Source organism: Corylus avellana, chromosome ca11 (assembly GCF_901000735.1).
Source record: "Corylus avellana chromosome ca11, CavTom2PMs-1.0".
Lineage (NCBI taxonomy): Eukaryota > Viridiplantae > Streptophyta > Magnoliopsida > Fagales > Betulaceae > Corylus > Corylus avellana.
This window is the reverse complement of record NC_081551.1, coordinates 15719906-15740481: the sequence shown is the minus strand read 5'-3', so window position 1 is coordinate 15740481 and position 20576 is coordinate 15719906. Positions and strand designations below refer to the sequence as shown.

Sequence of the window (20576 nt, the reverse complement as noted above, 5' to 3'; positions counted from 1 at the left end):
GACCTTACGTCATTCCCCACAAATTATGTGCTAATGTGCTTGTGTGATTAGATCCAACATGTGATTTTTCAACTGGCCTAAGTAACCAAACTAACAGAGTCACTCATCAGATCATGTGTTCAAAATTTTTAAGCTTACTGATGAATTCAAGCCACAATTCTTTCTAAATCAACCTAAATTTTTGAACAACAAGAACATGCATAAATATTATATATATATATATATATATATATATATATATATATATTTTCAAACAACACACAAAACAACAACATGAAATTGGGACAAAGTGTGTGAACATGTGTGCCCATACCCCCAAACTTAAATGACACATTGTCCCCAATGTGTCTAGATTAAGGAAAGAATGTACCCGGGATGTGGTGGACATAGTCGTGGAAAGCATGACTCAGAACATACCCCCAAACTTGAATTGAAGCACACTTGTCCCTGCAAAATAATAAAACATACAAACAAGTAAAAAGGAACAAAACTAAAATGAAATAAAAATTAAACAGAGCAAAATAAAAATAACTATGGGATGCTGCCAAGTGCGCTCGATCGCACATGTTGTGCGTTCGATTGCACTAACAGAGTGCGGTAGCATCACCACTGGAGACCTGCGCTCGATCGCATGTGTGGTGCGATCGATCGCAGTAACAGAATGGAAAACATCAAACTAAAAACACCAAAAATACTAAACATAATGAAAAACACAATCAAAATAAAAATCAACAACAAAAAGAAAAGGATATGCTATGGGGTGCCTCCCATGAGTGCTAAGTTTTACGTCTTTAGTCAGACTGTGGTCCTCTCTCAATGTGGTCCAGAAGTGGTTGCTCCAGAAGGTGGAGGGGGTAATCGGCTCAAGATGGACCGCATGGCTTCCTCCATGGTAGTCAAGCGTTGATTCATGTGGACCTTATCTTCTCGGGCCTCCCTTCGTTGATCAGCAAGCTCTCTTTGAAGTCCTTCCATTTTGTCACAAAGGGCTCGGTACTAGATGGCTCGAATATCAATTGCAGCGGCATCATCATGGTCCGTTTCCGGCTCAGATGCTAGTTCGTCTTCAGCCATTGGTTCGGCCTCATCCATCTCTTCCCCAGCTTCTGGGAGTGCTTGGGGCATATGGGAGCAGCTCTTATTCTATTGGCGAATGCCAAATATTGGATTTGTCGTGACTGGCTCGTCAGCTGCAGTGCCCTTGATACCCTTTTTCCGAAGGATATATGTGATTAAGTAAGGGAAGGGCAGCCCCCATGAGTGAGTGAACTCTGCTCCCCCAACATGCACTCCATTCCAAAATTTGTAGATTTGGGTCCATATGATGTCGGGGATGGAGTACCATGCATCCTTGTGGAAGGCGTAGAGAGTTTGGAGGAATTGATCACGCCTTTGAGTTTTGTGTCCCAAGGGGAAAGCATTTCGGTGAAGTACCAAATCCACGAACCATAGCCTTTGCGGCGACTAGGACCAGCTGCCAGCATTGTGGTGTGCATCCGCATAGAGCCCTTGACATATATTTTCAATGATTTTCGTCACATAATATCGGGCCGGTTGCTCGGTGAGATTTGCAGTTTCGGGAGGATGCTCATCATTGCATTGCAAGGCGGCAGCTATGTCAGCTCTTGTCACATGAATTATTTGCCCCCGAACTTTGGAGGACATTGCCGCCCGATTGTCACAGTCATGAGAGAGCTTGGCGTAGAATTCTACGACCAGCTTTCGGTAGACGGTAGAGGTGACCAGTTTGAACAGCTTCTTAAGACCCCTTCGCCTAAACTCTGCAACCGCCCATTGAGTAGCTTCAAAGGCTGGTGGGGGAGAAACGGCATGAGCTGCTGACCCTTTGGAAGATGAAGCACGTGTTCGAGGCATTTGGAAGTTAGTTGGGAACTTTCGTCGAATAGGTGGTGTGCACTTTTGATGACTTCAAAGAACACTCCGGCCAACTATGCTCCCAACTCCCTGCAAACACCCAAAAATCCCAACACAGAGGCATTGTGGGTGGATAAACACCCACAATTGCAAGAAAAATTGAAAAAAATTAGGAGGTTGGATGAGTGTTCGGGAATTTTGATGGTTGAGGTGAGGTTGGAATGTGATGTGGTTTTCGGTGAAAGATGGTGGTGTGGTGGCCGAAAAAGGGTCTTGGATGGTGGTGGTGTAGTGGATTTGGTGAAAGTTAGGTAAAAAATGGTAGAAGAAGGAGTGCCAGAGGTGGAGGTGTGAAATGGGGTTGTACGGCGCCGGGAGAGAGGTTGTGGGCCATGGGGAAAAAGTGACCTAAATAGTTTGCAGGCCTTGCTGGCCGAGTGCGCTCGATCGCATTCGTCCAGAGGCGCGCATATCTGGGCATAGTGCGCTCGATCGCACCTGGGGTGCGTTCAATCGCACTAACAGAGAGTATTTAGCTCCTCTTGGTTACTACGCTCGATCGCAGATACTCCGCGATCGGTTGTAGTACCAGAATGTCAATTTTTTTTTTTTTTTTTGAAATAAAAGAAAAGTAAAGGGCAAAACATCAGAGAAAATCAAGACATATGTGAAGGAAAGAAAATAAGATAAAAAGACGAGAGAAAAAAAATGTTATTGTCCTTTTAGTGGCATCAGTACCACTGTTGTGGGTAGATGCGTTTGAGGGTCTTGCCTGCTCAATGCATCTACTGGTGACTGTAGGACTCCTAGTGTGAAGAGCTGCACTTGAGCTCTTCAGATTAAGGCTCAAGTGCTCTTGTAGGAGTTGGACCTCTTAGAACTATGACTGCCTTCAGCTGCTGGTGATTGCTTGGATTAGGTACTGTTTGAGCTGGGAATTCTCCCTGCTTTCTCTCACTCAGCTCCTTTGCCATCTGACCCATTTGCACTTCCAACTTTTGTATGGCTTGCTCAGTCTTTGTATTGACATGTTTTTGATCAGCCATAAATTGTTGTTGCGAACTCACCAGGTTATGTATCATATTCTCCAGTTGGTTCATCTTTGGTTCTTGAGCTGGTTGACTTGTTTGTTGGGGCCCTTTCTGCTGTCCTTGATTATTACTCCAGGAAAAATTGGGATGGTTACGCCATCCTGGATTGTAAGTATTGGAGTATGGGTTGTTTTTGTGGGGGTAGTTGTTCTGTTCAACAAAGTCTACCTCTTCTTGTTCTGCAAAAGGACACTTCTCAGTGGTATGATCTAGATGGGAACAAATAGCACATACCTGGAATTGTGTGTCTTGTTGCAGAGGTGAAGTTTTCTGGACAGTCATGGGCTTGACAAGCATATCCAATTTATTTTCTACTGCAGCCAACTGATGAGTTGATCCTCCACTGAGATTCACTTCATACATGCCCTTGCTCATAATTCCTCTCCTTCCTCTTGAACAGAATTGATGTGAATGCTCACTTAATGTTTCAAAAAGTTCCACAGCTTCCTCACTACTTTTTTCCATCAGTGTTCCTCCGCAAGCTGAGTCAATCATCCCTTTATTTGTATCATCTAATCCTTCATAGAAGATTTGCACTTGCTCATCTTGAAGGATGTTGTGATGTGACACTTTAGGAGTAAGGAATTGAAGTGATCCCATGCTTCAAAGAACAAATCTCCATCTCGTTGTTGGAACATTTGAAGTTCCCTTTTAAGTTGCTTTGTCTTCTGGGCTGGGAAAAACCTCTTCAGAAATTTGGTGGTCAATTCTTCCCAAGTATGAGTGGATTTTGCAGGCAAGGAATTGTACCACAGTTTAGCATTATCTTTCAAGGAAAAAGGAAAGAGAACTAACCTGAGTCTCTTTGGAGTTAGGCCTTGGACATTCTGTGACTTGCATAAGTCAAACAATTCTTACTTGTAATAATTTTTTTGACGTCCATACACTTCTCCATGCATAAGATGGCCGGCTGCCAAGGTTGGAAGGGATAAAATCTGCATCAGGGTAATACTTTTCTTTAAAAATCCTTGCCACTAGAGTATCAGGATTCTGAATCATCCTCCATCCTTGTTTTGCAAGCTAAGCAAGGTTAGAACACTCTAGATCCCTAAACCCCATGCCTCCTGGGTCTTTACCCCTACCAAGTTTCTCCCAATTCATCCATGCCATTCTATTTTCATTTTCCTTATGCCCCCACCAAAATCTAGACATCATTGAGTTTAAATCCTAACATAGTGTTTTTGGCAATAAAAACACACTCATAATGTATGTTGGAATTGCCTGGACCACCGCTTTCAAGAGGACCTCTTTTCCTGCTTGAGACAGGAATTTCTCCTTCCACCCATTCAAAATTTCCCACACTCTTCCTTTTATGCTAGAAAGAGCACTCACTTTTTACCTACCAATAAGGGCGGGGAGCCCTAAATACTTCTTATACCTTTGGGTTAAGGCTACCCCTACTGATTCTAAAATAAAAGCCTTAGTCTCCTCCTAAGTATTCCTACTAAAAAATAGAGAAGTTTGTTCTCTATTTAATTTTTGTCCAGAGGCTTTCTCATACTTCACAAGGACATCCTGAATGTGCCACCACTCAAAAATACTCGCTTTACAAAAGTGCAAACTGCCGTCAACAAAAAACAGGTGATTAAACCTTGTACCCCCTTTAGTAATAGGAAGACCCATGATCATTCTGTCCCGCTCCGCTTCTTGGATGAGAGAACTCAAACCCTCAGAACACAAGATGAAAAAACAAGGCGAAAGTGGGTCACCCTGTCTAAGTCCTCTAGATGGGATAATTCTACCATACGGTTGACCATTAACTAGGGCTCAGTAGGATACAGTGTGTACACAAGTCATTGTCAAATGGACCCAACAAGCATCAAACCCAATTTTCCGCATCATTGCCTCCAAATAATTTCATTCCACACTATCGTAAGCTTTACTCATGTCTAGTTTGAGAGCCATATAACCCTCATTGCCTTTCATACGACTGCCCATGGTATGCATGGCCTTAAAAGCTACTAGAATGTTGTCAGTGATTAACCTCTGAGGAATGAAAGCACTCTGCTTAGGAGATATAATGTGGGGAAGGACCTTCTTCATTCTGTTTGCCAAGGCTTTTGCAATAAGCTTATAGATAACGTTACATAAGCTAATCGGTTGGAAATTAGGAAGAGCATCAGGAGATTTTTTCTTGGGTAATAGTGCAATATTAGCAGCATTAATATCCACATCAAAAACATCATTATTCAGAAAGTCAAGAACTGCATTACATACCTCCCCTCTGACAGTGGACCAAGATTGCTGATAGAAGCATGCCGAAAAACCATCCGGCCCTAGTGATTTCAAGGGGTGCATCTGGAACAAGGCAACTTCCATGTCTCCCATTGTGAAAGGTCTCAAAAATTCAGCGTTCATTTCCTCCGACACCCGCTTCTATACTTCCTCTAAGCATTCATTCACTCCCTGAGACTCCCCGGTAGTGAACATGTTAGTGTAGTATTTGGTGAGTGCTTCTCCAATCTCATCTTGTTTCTTCCATATCACCCCCTCCTCATCTACCATCTACCGTATATGGTTTATTTTCTTTCTATGATTGGCCCATGCATGAAAGAAAGAGGTATTGCGATCACCTGATTGATATCAATTTTGTTTACCCCGCTACTTCCATTTGAAACCATCTTGCTCCATAATAAAATCTATATCAGTTTGCAGCTCTTTGATTTGTTCCCAGTTTTCCAGTCCCTCCTCTTTCTGAAGCACCTCCAAGTCTTTCTTCTTCTTCTTGAGTTTCTTGGCTGAATCACCAAATTTCCTAGCACTCCATGTAAAAAGATCAGTTTGGCAATTTGCCAATTTTTGTCTAACCTGTTGCATCACAGTACCCTCAAACTCCCCCTTCCTTCCAAGCATCACCCACGACTTTGTTGTATTCTTCATCAACCATCCATGTAGCCTCAACTTTGAAGCTTTTTGAGAACATTCTCCTCCCCTCCTCCCTGCCTCTCAACCCCAGAACTAGTGACTTATCATCTGACGCTTGAACTGGTAGAACCTGGACCTCTGCCATTTTGTACATTGAGCAAAAATTCCAATTAGCCACCGCCCGGTCTAAGCGCTCTTTTATAAACTCCTCACCATCCCTGCAGTTAGTCCAAGTGAATTTTGGCCTCGTGAATCCCAAGTCACTTAAAAAACAATCTTCGAGATTTTCCCGAAACGCCTCCATCTGTCCCTCTCTTCGCATAACCGATCCATACTTTTCTTCTTGAGCCACATTTCGTTAAAATCTCCAATGCATAACCAAGGCTCTAGATTGAACAGTTTAAGGTGTCTCAGCAAGGCCCAAGATTCATGCCTTTTTTCCCCAATTTGGATGTCCATAAAAACCCGTAAGCTTCCAAAAATGCCACTATCTTCACATTTCACAATAGCATTAATATGCATTCTTGAAAAATTTTGGATTTCTAAAAGTACATCCTCCCTCCAAAATAAAGCAAGCCCCCCACTCCTCCCTACTGGATCCACAATGAAAAGACCCACATACCCAAGCTTCACACGCAAATTTTCTAACTTATTTTTATTACATTTTGTTTCTATTAGGAACAAAATGTTGGGATTATTCTCCTTTACCAAACAGCAAAGGTCACGAGCTGTCTGAGGGTTCCCAATTCTCCGGCAGTTCCAACTTAATACAATCATTGCTCGCGGCAGGGCTGTTCCACAGCCACCACCTGAATACATTCCTCCAAATTTTGAACCTCCATCAACAGTCGTACTCTTCTTTCCTCCTCCATTCGAAACCTTTTCTGCATTCTCCGCCACTACTTTCCTTTTACATTGCACTGGGGCTAGTTTGTTATCACTAGTCTCAGACCCCTTCTTGTTTCGTGCCTGTTTCTTCCAAGTCCTCAAACTAGACCCCTGCACTGTTTCCATCCCTGCCAAAACCAGCCCCTCCTCTTCCCATTGGTCCGTATGTATGGGTTCACCCACCTCCCCCTCAATATTTTGCATGCAGCCCACCTTACTATTCTGCAAGGGAGCCACAATAGCCGCTTCGATGGCCTTGTCATCATGGCCTGTGGGCTTATGATTGTCGTACTCGCCCATAGCTAATTCCAAATTTACCACTTGTGAGCTAGCCGTAATGGGCCCACGTTGATTCTTGTTTGACACGCTTGGAGCTGTAACCTTGTGAGCAAATAACCCAACCGTGATTTCCTCAGTAGCATTCTTGGAAAGAATCACATGATTCTCGTAGGATTGTTCCCCAGTATCCTTGTAACTGCCCAAACCTTTGCGATTTCCTCCCCAGATTTATTCATATCGGATTATGCGCTGGCGTTCCTCCATTCTGATTGGGTAAACCGTTTAGGGTTTCCCACAAAGCTGGAATTACCATAATTGTCCTCTCTCATCTCCTCTCTGCTGCCGCCATCTCCTTGTTTCTCCGCCGTGCTGGATCGCCGTGACTTGGTTCCACCATCACCATAACTAGACCGTTTACGTACCTCCGCCCTAAGCCACGGTCCCCATTTCTTCATTTCCTCAGCCACGCTCACCTTCATGTCTTGACGTTCAAGACAACCTCGCTTCCCATGGACAATTCTTCCACAGTGGTAACATAACATCGAGAGTTTCTCATATTTGAAGTACACCCACTATGATTTCTCACCCAGTTGCAGAGCTCTCCCCCGGTCTAGGGGCTTGGTCAAATCAATACACACTCTCATACGTAAATATCTCCCCCACCCTGCTCCTTCTCCGACCAAATCAATGTCCTCCAATTCCCCCAGTGATCCACCGATCTTTACCCCAACTAGTTTGGTCATGCATAATAATGGCATGGCATGCACTTGTATCCAAAACGATGAATGATTAAAGTCCATTTGTGATGGTGGAGTTTTGCCGTCAAATTCATTGAGCACCAATATTTGCCAATCAAAAGACCATGGCCGCCCCGCTAAAACCCGTTTTTTGTCAATCTCGTCCGCAAACTCAAACAACTACAAGTTATCTTGTAACTCCATGAACACTACACCCCAATCCGTTCGCCATATACGTGAAAGTACATTTTTAAACGCTTCTTTGTTTGTGTTCTTTTCCGACCAGATCTTGCCCACCAAACAACGGTCACCCTTCTCTCTTGCATCAGCCACTTCACCCTCATATATTGAAATTCCTATTTTTTTCTCCATCCGTCAATGAGACCCGGCCGTAAAGCCTCTCCAGTTCCTCCGTCATACTCGTCCCTATTATTTGAAAACACTGCTCCAAACCTCCCCTCCTGCCAGGCAGTGGAAGACTGAAATCTCTCACCTCTGCACTTTACTTCGGGAAACCCTAGAAAGGAGACCTAGAGAGAAAGCTGAGGGAAAGACTCAAGTATATATATTAAGTTAATATATATATATAAACCGATTACTGGACTGGGTACAAACCGGACCAGCCAGTAACCGGGACCCCAGTTAACCGAGGTCCAGGTTCCCGGTTCCGGTTTCCCAAAATCAAGAACCAGGTACCCCGGTTTTGGCCAAAAACTGGGAAACCTCGGGACCCCAGTTAACCGAGGTCCAGGTTCCCGGTTCCGGTTTCCCAAAACCAAGAACCGGGTACCCCGGTTTTGGCCAAAAACCAGGAAACCGAACAGGGTTGACACCCCTACCACCTTGGCATCACCCTCTAGATGGACTCATGTATAACCCAATGTTCTACATAGCTTTACTGCAATAAATGCCGCTGAAACCTCTGCTGCCAATGGAGTAAGGAGACCCTGGCGATACGAACACTATGCCATTATCATAGTTCCATTGGAATCAGGGACTACCACCCCAAAATCTGTTTGGCCATTTAAACTGTTTATAGCTGCATCCCAATTAGCCTTCACCCAGCCTGTACTTGGAGCTCTCCACCGAACAATATCATGTTGCACCGTGTTGTTGGGTAATTCCTCCCTCTTCTCATGGATCACTTGGAACTCATTAATGGCCCTCAAGGTATTGTTGATAAGCACAGATGAGTGGGAAAAATTCCCACCATGACCCATCATTTCTCCATAGCCAAATGCATCTAGCAAGCCCTACAAATTGTTGTAATTCCTCCTGGGTACATTTACTGAAGATACCTTCAACAACTTGCAAGAAACTAGTATCCTGAAAATAGCACTTTTGAATATAAGGACTAGCCATACTCCAAACATCTATTGCAGATGGGCATTGCCATAAAATATGAAACCCAGTTTCCACTTCTCTCCCACAGATAGGACAAAGTGGCTCACTTATTATTTTCTTCTTGCACAAATTATCATGGGTAGGGAGTATATCATGGCAAGCTCGCCATAGAAAATTTTTCTCCACATTTGGCACCGGCATTGCCCACAATTCCTTCCATAATCCCCTCTTACTATTCCCAAAAGAACTTCTGGTAGGTGTTATTTGCTACAAGTTCCTGCTTAATATAATAAGCACTCTACATGGTAAATACCCCATTTGTTGTGCCTTTCCAGATTTGAGTGTCTTCCTGATTTGTGCAGCTAAGTGGAATGGAAATACCCCATTTTTTGTGCCTCTCCAGATTTGAGTGTCTTCCTAATTTGTTCAGCCAAGTGGAATGGATTTGATCACCTTGGCTTCCTCTACTATGAATAAAGATTGCAAAAGTGGAATATTACACCACTTCGTATTTTTGTCAATCAAAGCACTAACCATAGCATCGCTATCCAACAAGGTTGGAGGTGAACAAACACGAACGGTGGTTGGTGAGGGAATCCACTTTTCCATCCAAATTCGGGTTTGTAAGCCATTGCCAACTCGCCATATCAAGCCCTCCTTCAATAGGTTAGAACATTGTATTCCACTATAAATTGCACTTTATAGCTTTCCATTTTTCTCAACACTTTTTTTCTTTTAAGTCTTATTATTTCATGTTCTTTAATTAAGTGATATGTCATTCTATATCTAATAAATAATAAAATAAAGAAGGAGTTTTAAACTAAATTTTACAAATAAAAGAAAGTGTTTTGATTGACATATTAAATTATATAAAAATATTAGATTCTTTTTTAAATGTGGGGATAAATGCAAAATTGGTTCATGTGGTTGGCCTAATTTACAAATCACTCCTTGCGATTTAAAAAATAATATATAGGTCCCTATGGTAGGCCAAAATAACATTTTACTCCCTAAACTCATTTTCCGTTAGAGAAATGCTAGAGGTCAATAAGTTTATCATATTTGGCCCATATTTCTTTACAATCAACCATTGAATTTGTAAACTTATGTATATCCAACATAAGTCAATGGTGGACCCCACAAATCCAATGGTTGATTGTAAGGGAATATGGGCCAAATATAAGGAACTTATAGACCTCTAGCATTTTTTTTTCCGTTAAATAACTTAACAAAAACCGTTTCATTGTCACCTCACACCCAATAAAAATAAGACATGTGTTCTTTTTTATTTATGCTTTTAAAAAATGAAAAATAAGCTTTTCTACTTCATTTTGAGGCTCCAGCACACACTCCACATCAAATTAAATAAACCTAATCGCTCTATATCCCCCTGTGCCGCCGTCATCCTCATCTTCCCCACCGATTCACTATCCATGCCGTCGTCTTCATGTCTGATTCTATGAGTTGAAAATCCACAAAAACAAAACAAAACAAAACAAAACAAAAAATTGACTGCCAACCACCACCCAATTTTTTCCTCCTTTATTATTATTATTTTTTTTCCTTTCCTCAAACACTCTTTTGTGGTATCCATATTCATACATTGTGCCTGATCTTACTCCAAAATGAAGATATTACTCCAAAATGACATCTGATGTTTATCATTGTGCCTACTAGTAAACAGCACAATTGTGCTTGCCATAGAAGAAAAAAGAAAAAGAAAAAGAAAAAAAAAAGAAAAAAAAAAAAAGATACATAGGCCCAAAAACAAATCCGAATTTCCATAAAAAGACTACCCAAAAACACACTACTCAAAAAACGTAAATGCCCAAAAATCTCAGAGTAATTCATAGATTGAAGATGCCCAAAATCTTTCCAGCGATTCTCTAGAGGTGATTTTAGTCGTGCTACCAATAGCTCACTTGGAGAACGCAAGAATCGGTGGGGAAGATGAAGATAACGGCATGGACATTGATCGGTGGGGAAGATGAAGACGAGGGCAGCACATGAGGGATATAAAGGGATTGGATTTATTTAATTTGACGTGCAGTGTGTGCTGGAGCCTCAAAATGACATGGAAAAGCTTATTTGTCATTTTTTAAAAGCATAAATTAAAAAATTAAAAAAAAAAAAACAAAAAAAAAAAGCATGTCTTATTTTTATTGGGTGCGAGGTGGCAATGAAATGGTTTATGTTAAGGCATTTAATGGAAAATGAGTTCAGGGAGTAAAATGTTATTTTGGTCTACCCTAGGAACCTATAAATTATTTTTTAAACCACATAGAGTGATTTGTAAATTAGGCCAACCACAGTGACCAATTTTGCATTTATCCCTTAAATGTATCGCTGATAAAATTTAATTGGAGTAATGCTAGGTACCAGCTTTTTATCCTCCTAAAATCCTCCTAAAGTTGATGTGGCTTTTAAAATCACCATTAAATTTTAGATGAATAATACTTGAATTTTGATTCAACGGTGATTTTGAAAGCCACATCAGTTTTAAGAAGATTTTAGGAGGATAAAAAGATGGTACCTAGCATTACTAATTTGATTAACAATACATGTTAGGTTGCTTATGAAGAAATATTTTTTTTCAAAATTAAATTTGGTAAAATCCTACCAGAGATAGACAATGTGACAAAAAAAAATTAAATGGAATAATACCATATTATCAATTGAAAATGAGACGTTGGAAAACTTGATTATAAAAATTTAATTAGTAATTATGCATCGTAAAAAGTAAGAATAATGATTTTTAAATAAAAATATATAATATAAATGTTAAAATAAATATAAAATAATTAATATTTAAATATAACAAAAAGACCTCACTTAAACTTATTGGATCTTATGCCCCAAAATCTCTCGAGCCGGCCTTGAGCACGCTTACTCTCGCTCTGCCCATTTCATTCAAATTTGGACAGAAATTTTTCATAAATCAACTTTAAAAAGTGGCATGTATTTTTAAAATGTATAAGAAGTATAGTATTTTTCTGTTAAGGATGCTATTAAAAAAAAAGTAAAAAATATGTTTTATTAAAAAAATATGCGCTTCTCATATGTTTTAAGACTGTCCGTTTCCTAAGAAATTTGTGTACGTACAAGAAAATCCACCCTGTCCTTCCTAAAATGGAGCTCGAATCCAACGTCCACATGGTACCTCGACATCCTCTATATTTATCCCACTTGTCCAAACCCAACTCTCTCTCTCTCTCTCTCTCGCCAAATCCTGAAACCCACGCACGCCCATCCCTGTCTTTGCAATCTGAGAGACAGAGGATGGGGATATTGTATGGCATGCTGGCCAGGGGCAACGTCGTGTTGGCGGAGTTCAGCGCCACGCCGACGAATGCGAGTGCAATAGCGAGGCAGATTCTGGAGAGAGCGCAGCAGGGGATCGAAGATAGCAATGCCTCCTACTCCCATGATCGCTACATTTTTCACGTGAAAAGAACAGACGGCCTAACCGTTCTTTGCATGACCGACAACGCCTTTGGACGTAAACCTACTTTTTTTTCTCCAATGTTTTGTTTTCTAATGTTAATTTATTTGTGTTATTAGAAATTTGAATATTAAATTATTTCTAATATAAAAAAGATGGGGACCTATAGGTTTTTTAGATTAATGTTTTATATCATGTTTGGTGTAGAGGCTATGTAGTCATATTTGGCATTTACAAGTGCTGAGTTAAGATAACACCTGAAGTTCAAACCAATCATTCATCTGCAGAAGATTCAGAGAAGCACAACCTCGTTCAAACTGCAGAAGATACGCTTGTTGAAGATGCTGCAGATAAATACAAGCTCATAGTAGATAAGTTCGATAGAAATTAAGTGAGCTAGCTAGTAATATTGTTTGGTGTAATTAATGAAGGCTGTGTAGAGGAAGATGATTCAACCATTGTAGGATTAGGAACGGTGAGAGATAGAACTAGAAATTTAACTTTAAAGAGGACGGAATAAAGTTGAAAAATTTATAATAAAGTTGAAAAATTTATTATAATGGTCCCCTTAATTTTCTTTTAAGGGGACCATTATAATAAAGCTGAAAAATTTATAACCTAAACATGCTACAAGTTTTTTTTTTTTTTTTATAGAATTTTTTTTTGGTGGGAGGAAGGGGTTTGATTCGTCCCTAGGAATAATGTTAGCCAAATTGCTCTGATACCATAAAAAAAAATAATAATAATTGGACGGGATAAAATGGTAGCTTAACTTTTCGGCTTTCATTATTGTGTATTTATACACTTCATTATATTTGTTACAAGCTGTTTATGTACAGATGAGATAAGTAAAAAAAACAGATAATACATTTGATTTATTTTTTCTAAGCAATACAAGAAGAAGAAAATTGCAAAGGTGAGTCTTTTTCACTAATAATCTGAACAGAAGAAGAAAATGAGAGTAATTGGAAATACTTCCAAAATTTTGTGAGAAGTATCCCATTTTACAACCTGACGTGCTCTATAGTACATATGAATTTTAAATACATTTAATACATTTGAAACTTATGCAGATGAATGACTGATTTGAACTTCAGCTTGAACTTCAGGTTTTATCTCAACATGATGTTTGGTGTATTTCCATCGAATGCCTCATTTGTTAGTAATGGATTAATATAGTTCTTGGTAATTTGAGCAGTTCCAATGAAAAAGGCTTTACAATGGTAAAATGGTGAAATCCCAGATTCGGAATTTAAGAAAGATTACTAGGAATGGATTTCTAAATTTCTGTAGGGTTATTGAAGTAGATTCTATATTTTCTAATCATTGCAAAGTTTGCACATTGCATTTTGCCATTGTTGGATAACCTAATGCTTCCATCAAAGATAGAGCTAAGGTGTCTTGAGAGTTGTTTTGTGTTCCGAAGAGAGGAGGTGGCTTGGTGCTGAAAATATTGGAGGACTGGAATACAAATCTGCTATTATGAGGCACATCTGGAATCTATATGCAAAGGCAGGATCACTTTGGATTGCTTGGGTGAAGAATAACTACTTAGAGGAAGGAATCTTTAGATAGTGAAAATGTCTTGGTGTGTATCCAGAGTAAGCTTCCATTGATGAATATCGGTGAGGTGGACCAACCAGTCTAGAATTTTTCTTAGAAAGGGGTGTGCAAGTGTCCAGAAACTTGGGAAGCCATTCGGGTAAAATTTCCAAAAGTTAGTTGGTGGAAGATTATATGGTTCTCTATGGCTATTCCAAAACAAGCATTTATACTTTGGTTGGCTGCTAGAGACTGCTAATCAACAGGGGAAATAATGCAAAAATGGGGATGTAAAGGGAAGCTCTTTTCTGTTTTCTGCTGAAGCTGCATTGAAGGTAGAGACCACTTGTTTTTATTTTTATTTTTTTTAATGTGGTTTTAACAAAAGAATTTGGAAGGAAATCCTAAGTACATGTTTAGTTGATGAGTTGCATGTGGATTGGGATGACAATATGAGTTGGGGTTTAAGGAAGTGGAGGGGAAGAACTGTGAAAACAATTCTATCCAAATTGATCAGTTGGGGTGCTGCAGTTTATAGTATTTGAAAACAAAGAAATGATATTAAGCATGGAAATCAAATCATGTCAGAGGAGAAAATTGTTATTCGAATTAAGTGGGAGGTTAGATCACAGGATATTGTTTATGGAATATTTAAGTTTGTAGCAGATGGGGTATCCCTGAGAAAGTTCTCGGCTTATAGAATAGTTGGACTAGTTTGTTTGGTTTGTATATAGAATTCATATAGATTTTGTGTGTTTAGAAAGAAACATTGTAGTTAAACGTAAAAAGGTTGTTGGTGTTTGGTTTGCAAGTTGCAATTTGATCGAGTTTGGTTAAACTAAGCATGCTTGGGATTGTGTTAAAAAATAGAACTTTTAAAATCAAAAATAGCTTTTTAGAAAAAGCTTTATTTTTAAGCTTTTTCTAAAATTGAATTTTTGCCCTTTTTAGAATGAAAAAATCAAAGAAGTACTCGTGAAATGTTTTACCAAACATGCCAGCTTTTTGTTTGGCACAATTTTTTAAGGATTAAAGATACTTTTTAAGGTCCCTAATGCAATCCCAAACAAGTTCTTAGTATAAATTTCATTCATCGGATAAAGATAACCTAATGCTTTGAAACATGGGAATAATGTGGCTGGAACTTATGATTGGTGAAACTGTTGAAATAATGAGCTCTTTTGCTTAGACTTTCTGTTTGCTATAAATTACAGATGCAGAGAGTGTCTATAAAACACTATAATTTCTGCAGAAACTTTGATTTATCAGTGAAATTCATAGTCTTGTTTTTATTCACTTGTAATTATATGCAGGGAGAATCCCTTTTGCATTTCTTGAAGATATTCATCAAAAGTTTGTGAAGACTTATGGCCGTGCTATTCTTTCTGCTCCTGCTTATGCTATGAATGAAGAATTCTCAAGGATCTTGAGCCAGGAGATGGACCACTACTCAAATGATCCCAACACTGACAGGTTAAATCGTTTGAAGGGTGAAATGAGTCAGGTAAACTGTATAGGGTTATATGTAATATTTGTCATAAGCTTTGAAGCTGAGCAATCAATCCTTAAAATTACAATGTTTTCTTAGTGTTAATATAACAAGTGTGTGATCATGTGATAATGTGTTAAGCACATGAATTTCAAAATTAAATTTGAAAACAATTAGAGAAACTTTGATGACATAGAAAGATTGCAACTGACCTCCAAAAAATACAATTTAGGAATACACTTTAATCTCCTGAACTATTGCCCTGTTGGCACTAACACTTTCAAACTTTAAAAAGTGACATTGGGGCCTTTCCTATTCTACCACTTCATAACAAATTAGACATTTTTGTATTTTTCTCTCCAAAATGCCCTTAAAGTTAATCCAAAATAACCATTTGAAAAAATTAAAATTACTAAAAAAAAAAAAAAAAAAAAATACTCAAAACACCAAAAAGAGGTGGCTCCCTTTTCATGTTAGCCTCTTTACTTTTTTTTTCTGTATTTTTTTATTATTTTTTTAATAATTTCAACAGTATTTTGAAGAGAAAAATTGTACACACAAAGGACTTCTATCCTTAATATTGCTACAATTTTCTTACTAACTCCATGCAATTGAAATTTACAAATAGAAGGTTTTGCATAAAAAAATATAGTGAGACAAATATGATAACATCAAAAACCACTCATAGGGGACTACAATATACTTTAGTCCCTCATATTTTCTTTCTTTCCCATCTCAATTTCTCTACTGCTCTAACTTGCTGGTCATGTGATGATGGTGATGATAGGTGCGAAGCGTGATGATTGACAATATTGAAAAAGTGTTGGACAGGGGAGACCGATTGGCCTTGCTGGTTGAGAAAACTACCACTTTGCAAGGGGGCGCAGTTCGCTTCAAAAGGCATTCACATCGATTCAAAAATACTTTGTGGTGGAGAAATGCCAAGCTCACGTAAGTTATAAGATTAATGCAATGTAAGGTTCAATGTAAGGTTCGAACTCACTTTGACTCTGATACTATGTTAAATCATCAATTTTTTCAAAAATTTAAGCTGATAGAAAAGAATAAGTTTAATTATTTAATCAACACTTTAAAATATAGTTTATACCTGATACCTTGCATTCTTCAAGTCACCATTGTGAGCGAAATACTACATTGCTTACCACTTGAAGGGTTGTAAATTATCTTTAGATTTCAAAGTTTTCATGATACATATTGCAGCAATTCGATCTTGCAGGAATGCTGCTTGTCTATGCAGACAATTTAGACCCAATTTTCTTGCTTTATATACTTTATTCCCCTTTCTTGCCATATGGTGGTGTCATCACTCCACTGTTCTTCTTCCTCTTTTTCTAGTACTTTTGTCTTATGAGAGTTAACTTGCCTTTGTCATGAGATATATCCAATTTTGATCCTTACATAATATGGAGGTACTAAAGAACCCTTGGATCAATTGGAACAATATTGACGTGTCAATCTCAACCAACCTTTAGATCAATTCTAGGTTTAAAAAATAAGAATAATAAATCTAAGAGTTAATTGGGACTATCAGGTCAGTATTATCGAACAGTTGTAAAATAAGAATATGGTATATAACATTACTACATGATCTTTGAGCAGGATGGATCTTTACTATTTTGAGTTACCTTTTACCATGTTATCAAAACTGTAATCGGCTCATTATGAAGTTATTTATGTGTTGCAGGTGTTCCTTGGTATTTGTTCTCTTGATCATCATTTATGTTGTGCTTGCATTTCTCTGTCATGGTCCCTTGCTGGCTTCTTGCTTGAAGTAAACAGAGCAATTGCAGTATGAGTGATTTTGTATGCCATATTTGTAGTCGTAGATTTGTGGCCTATTCTTTTATATTTGCTTTTGTAATTTATATATGCAAAACTAGGGGACCCAATTTTCGCATATAGTACAGTTGTCCCTTCCATCTAAGGGTACAATTGCTTGTACATGTCATGAAAAGCCCTCGCATTGCCAACTTATTGAATTCATTCTGTAATGTAATCAATTTTTTTTTTTGTAAACTATTTTCTATGATCAGTTCTGTAGGAAATGCATATATGATATAGCGTTTTGTCCACTAATATTTATTATTTTCTATAATATTGTTCTAAGGTGTCATGTCATTTTCTAGCTAATTAATTAGGCATCACTCGAAAAAAAAATTATTAAAATTTGAAAGAAAAAAATTATATTTTTGATTCTTTTATAAAAATTGAAAATTTTCGTTTTTATTTAAATTTTATAATTTTTTTAAATAAAAATTCCGTTTTAAAAAAAAAATTACGTTTAAAAAAAGTCGATTTTTTTTAATAAAAATTTTCGTTTTATAAAAAAATTAAAAATTAATTTTTCAAGGTCTATTTTATATATATAATTGTTTTTTTTTGGGGGACCACCTTGCCCCTCAAGCCATAAGGTGGTTCCGCTCTTGCTTGTGCACACACATTCCTGAGGACCCAAAGTAAAACAAGGTGAACACACCATGCCCCACCAATACATATAATGGGTCAAGAGAAATGATACACAACCTCCCAAATTTATACTCCAAAATAGTTACTCTCTCACGTAACAGTGAAAATAACCATTGAATTTAAAATCCAAAGGTAATTCATCTAAAATCTAATATTAATTTTCAATGTCATTTTAGGAGATTTTGAATTTGATATTAACATCTCAAATTTACTCTTAAACCAAAATCCATCAATTCCATCACGGATTTAAAAAGGAATTTCTAATGAGTAAGGAGTAGATTATTCAAATTAAAAAGTATTAGGGTTAAACTGATATTATATGTCAAAATGGCATGACAGTGTTTGTATTTTTCTCTAATATTGGAAGGGGAGGTGAAGGGCAAATTGTAGGGTGAGAACACAATCTGAGAATGCATCTAGTCGCAAACATTATCAACCTTAAAGAAAAATTCTAATAGAATCATAACAACAACAACAAACACCGACCAACCTAAACACAACCATAAATTAGTTTATTGCTTTTTGTAATGAATATTAGTCTTAATGTTTGATATCAAACATTAAGACTAATATTAAACATAATTAGCATCGATGCTAATTATGTTTAATATTGTTCCAAACAATTTTTTTTAATTTCTATACGTGTGCCTGTTAAAGAGCATTGGATTAAGGAAGATTAAAACTAGAAGAATGATGCCTTCCCTGTTCTTTCTTTCTTCCTTCTATCTCGTCATTGCACACTAGTATGTGCATTTCTTCACAAGCAATTGTGGCTCATTAGGCAAAAGAATTAGAAAGAGGAAAGTTTATACCTTTCCTTCATGTCCATTGTGAAATATGTGCAAATCAGATTAATTTCAACAAGATAAGGGGCTTTATCTGAGTTCTAGATCTATTGATACACCTTTTGACTTTGTATACGGATCAATTTCAAGATGAGAAAAGTATTGCAACTTTGCAAAGCTATGATCATTTCACCAATTGAAGATGACTTGCTTAGCGAGGTTGCCACATTCACACTAGAGACTTGAGAAATGCTGCAATAACCACTTCACCAAATAAAAAAGACAAACAACAACTAGATTTTCTCTCACAAAACCAAATAAAAACACTATCATTTAATAGAGAAAGGAGAAAGAAAAATAAACCAAGTCTAACGAAATGTGAATGTAATTGAATAATAACATCATAAAGGGGAAATGATCAAGAGCGAAAATGACTATAAGTAACCTATTAGCATTTGACTTTTGAGTAAAATAACCAAAACTAACCCATCATCCAAAGATAGTACCTTATGTTTGTTGGAATGGTACCTAAAGTTTCTCTAATAATACATTAATTTGATTGAATATGTACCTGATTTTTCATTAAATGGTATCTTTTTTTCGTGTTGGATATGAGAAGATGAAGTCATGCCATCTATTTGTTAGAGTGGTACTTAAGGATACCTCTAGTGACACCTCTCCAATTTATTGGACATGTACATGGGAAGTTGGAGTGGTACCATCCGTTTATTGAAGTAGAATCTAAGGGTTAATTAGAATCTAAAGGTTAACTTTAAAAGTACTTGTTTAATGGACATGTACCTAGAGTTTCATTGGTAGCACCTTCTCTGTGTTGGACATGAGAAGTGGGGAGATACCATTTGTTTATTAGACAGTAGCTAAGCGTTTTTCTAGTAGTACCTTCAATTAATGGGACATGTACCTAAGGCTAGCTCTAGTACTTCCTTCAGTTTATTGTGTGGTCACTTAAATTTGGGTACTTGTGTATACTTACTTGCAATTCCATCCTAAAAAGGTCCCAAAACACTAACTATTTTTACTGCTTATCATAGAGCCTACATTTTCCCTAAAATGAAAAAGACTATCTTAATACTTATTTAAACTCATACTCATTAGGAACTCACCCTATTAATATTGGAAACATTGCCTTCTGAAGCATACAAATAGAAGAAGGATAAAAGAAAAGGCTCATAAGAATCCTCTTTTTTCTAAGTGGAACCCCAAAGAAATATAGGATCAGAACTTTTCGATGTATTACTTCTATGCAAATTTCTTTTTTGTTGACAAGGAACTCCTACAAGGTAGGGCACTTCGTGTATCCACCCTTATCAAGTAAACTTCGGACCTGTGCAAAGCATCCCCTCTATATGGATCGGATAATACTCCGGCTTCACCGGTTAGCTGGCCTCAAAGAATTGTTTGCACCCGAAGGGATTCGAACGCGCAAATTTCTTAATCTAATACAATGCCAAAAGGTTTTCATAGAATACTTAGCAGTATCAAGATAGCAGAGCTAGCATTCTTCTAATAATCATAACCCTCATAGTCCTGAGTAGCAGTTCTCCAAAATAAGATGAATGGTAATTTTCTTTGGTCTTCTCAAAAAGGACAAAAAAAAGACAGATACGAAAGAGAAAAGAAGTGCAAAAGAGAAAAAGAGTAATCTCACACCCAGGATGCGGCTTTGATATATGGGATTCAGCAGCAGTAGCTCAAACAGCACTCACGTACCTCATAGGGAAATTGCCCTCT

The 20576-nt window shown here is 37.9% G+C and overlaps 1 protein-coding gene across 1 annotated transcript; it reads left to right on the top strand.

Annotated features, from left to right (window-relative positions):
- Positions 1-12308: 12308 nt before the first annotated feature.
- Positions 12309-17524, top strand: LOC132166618 (vesicle-associated membrane protein 711-like). Its single transcript, XM_059577465.1, has 4 exons — positions 12309-12578; positions 15377-15567; positions 16340-16503; positions 17258-17524. The coding sequence occupies exons 1-4, from the start codon at positions 12359-12361 to the stop codon at positions 17346-17348; spliced, it is 666 nt and encodes a 221-aa protein (XP_059433448.1). The 5' UTR covers positions 12309-12358; the 3' UTR covers positions 17349-17524.
- Positions 17525-20576: the final 3052 nt, after the last annotated feature.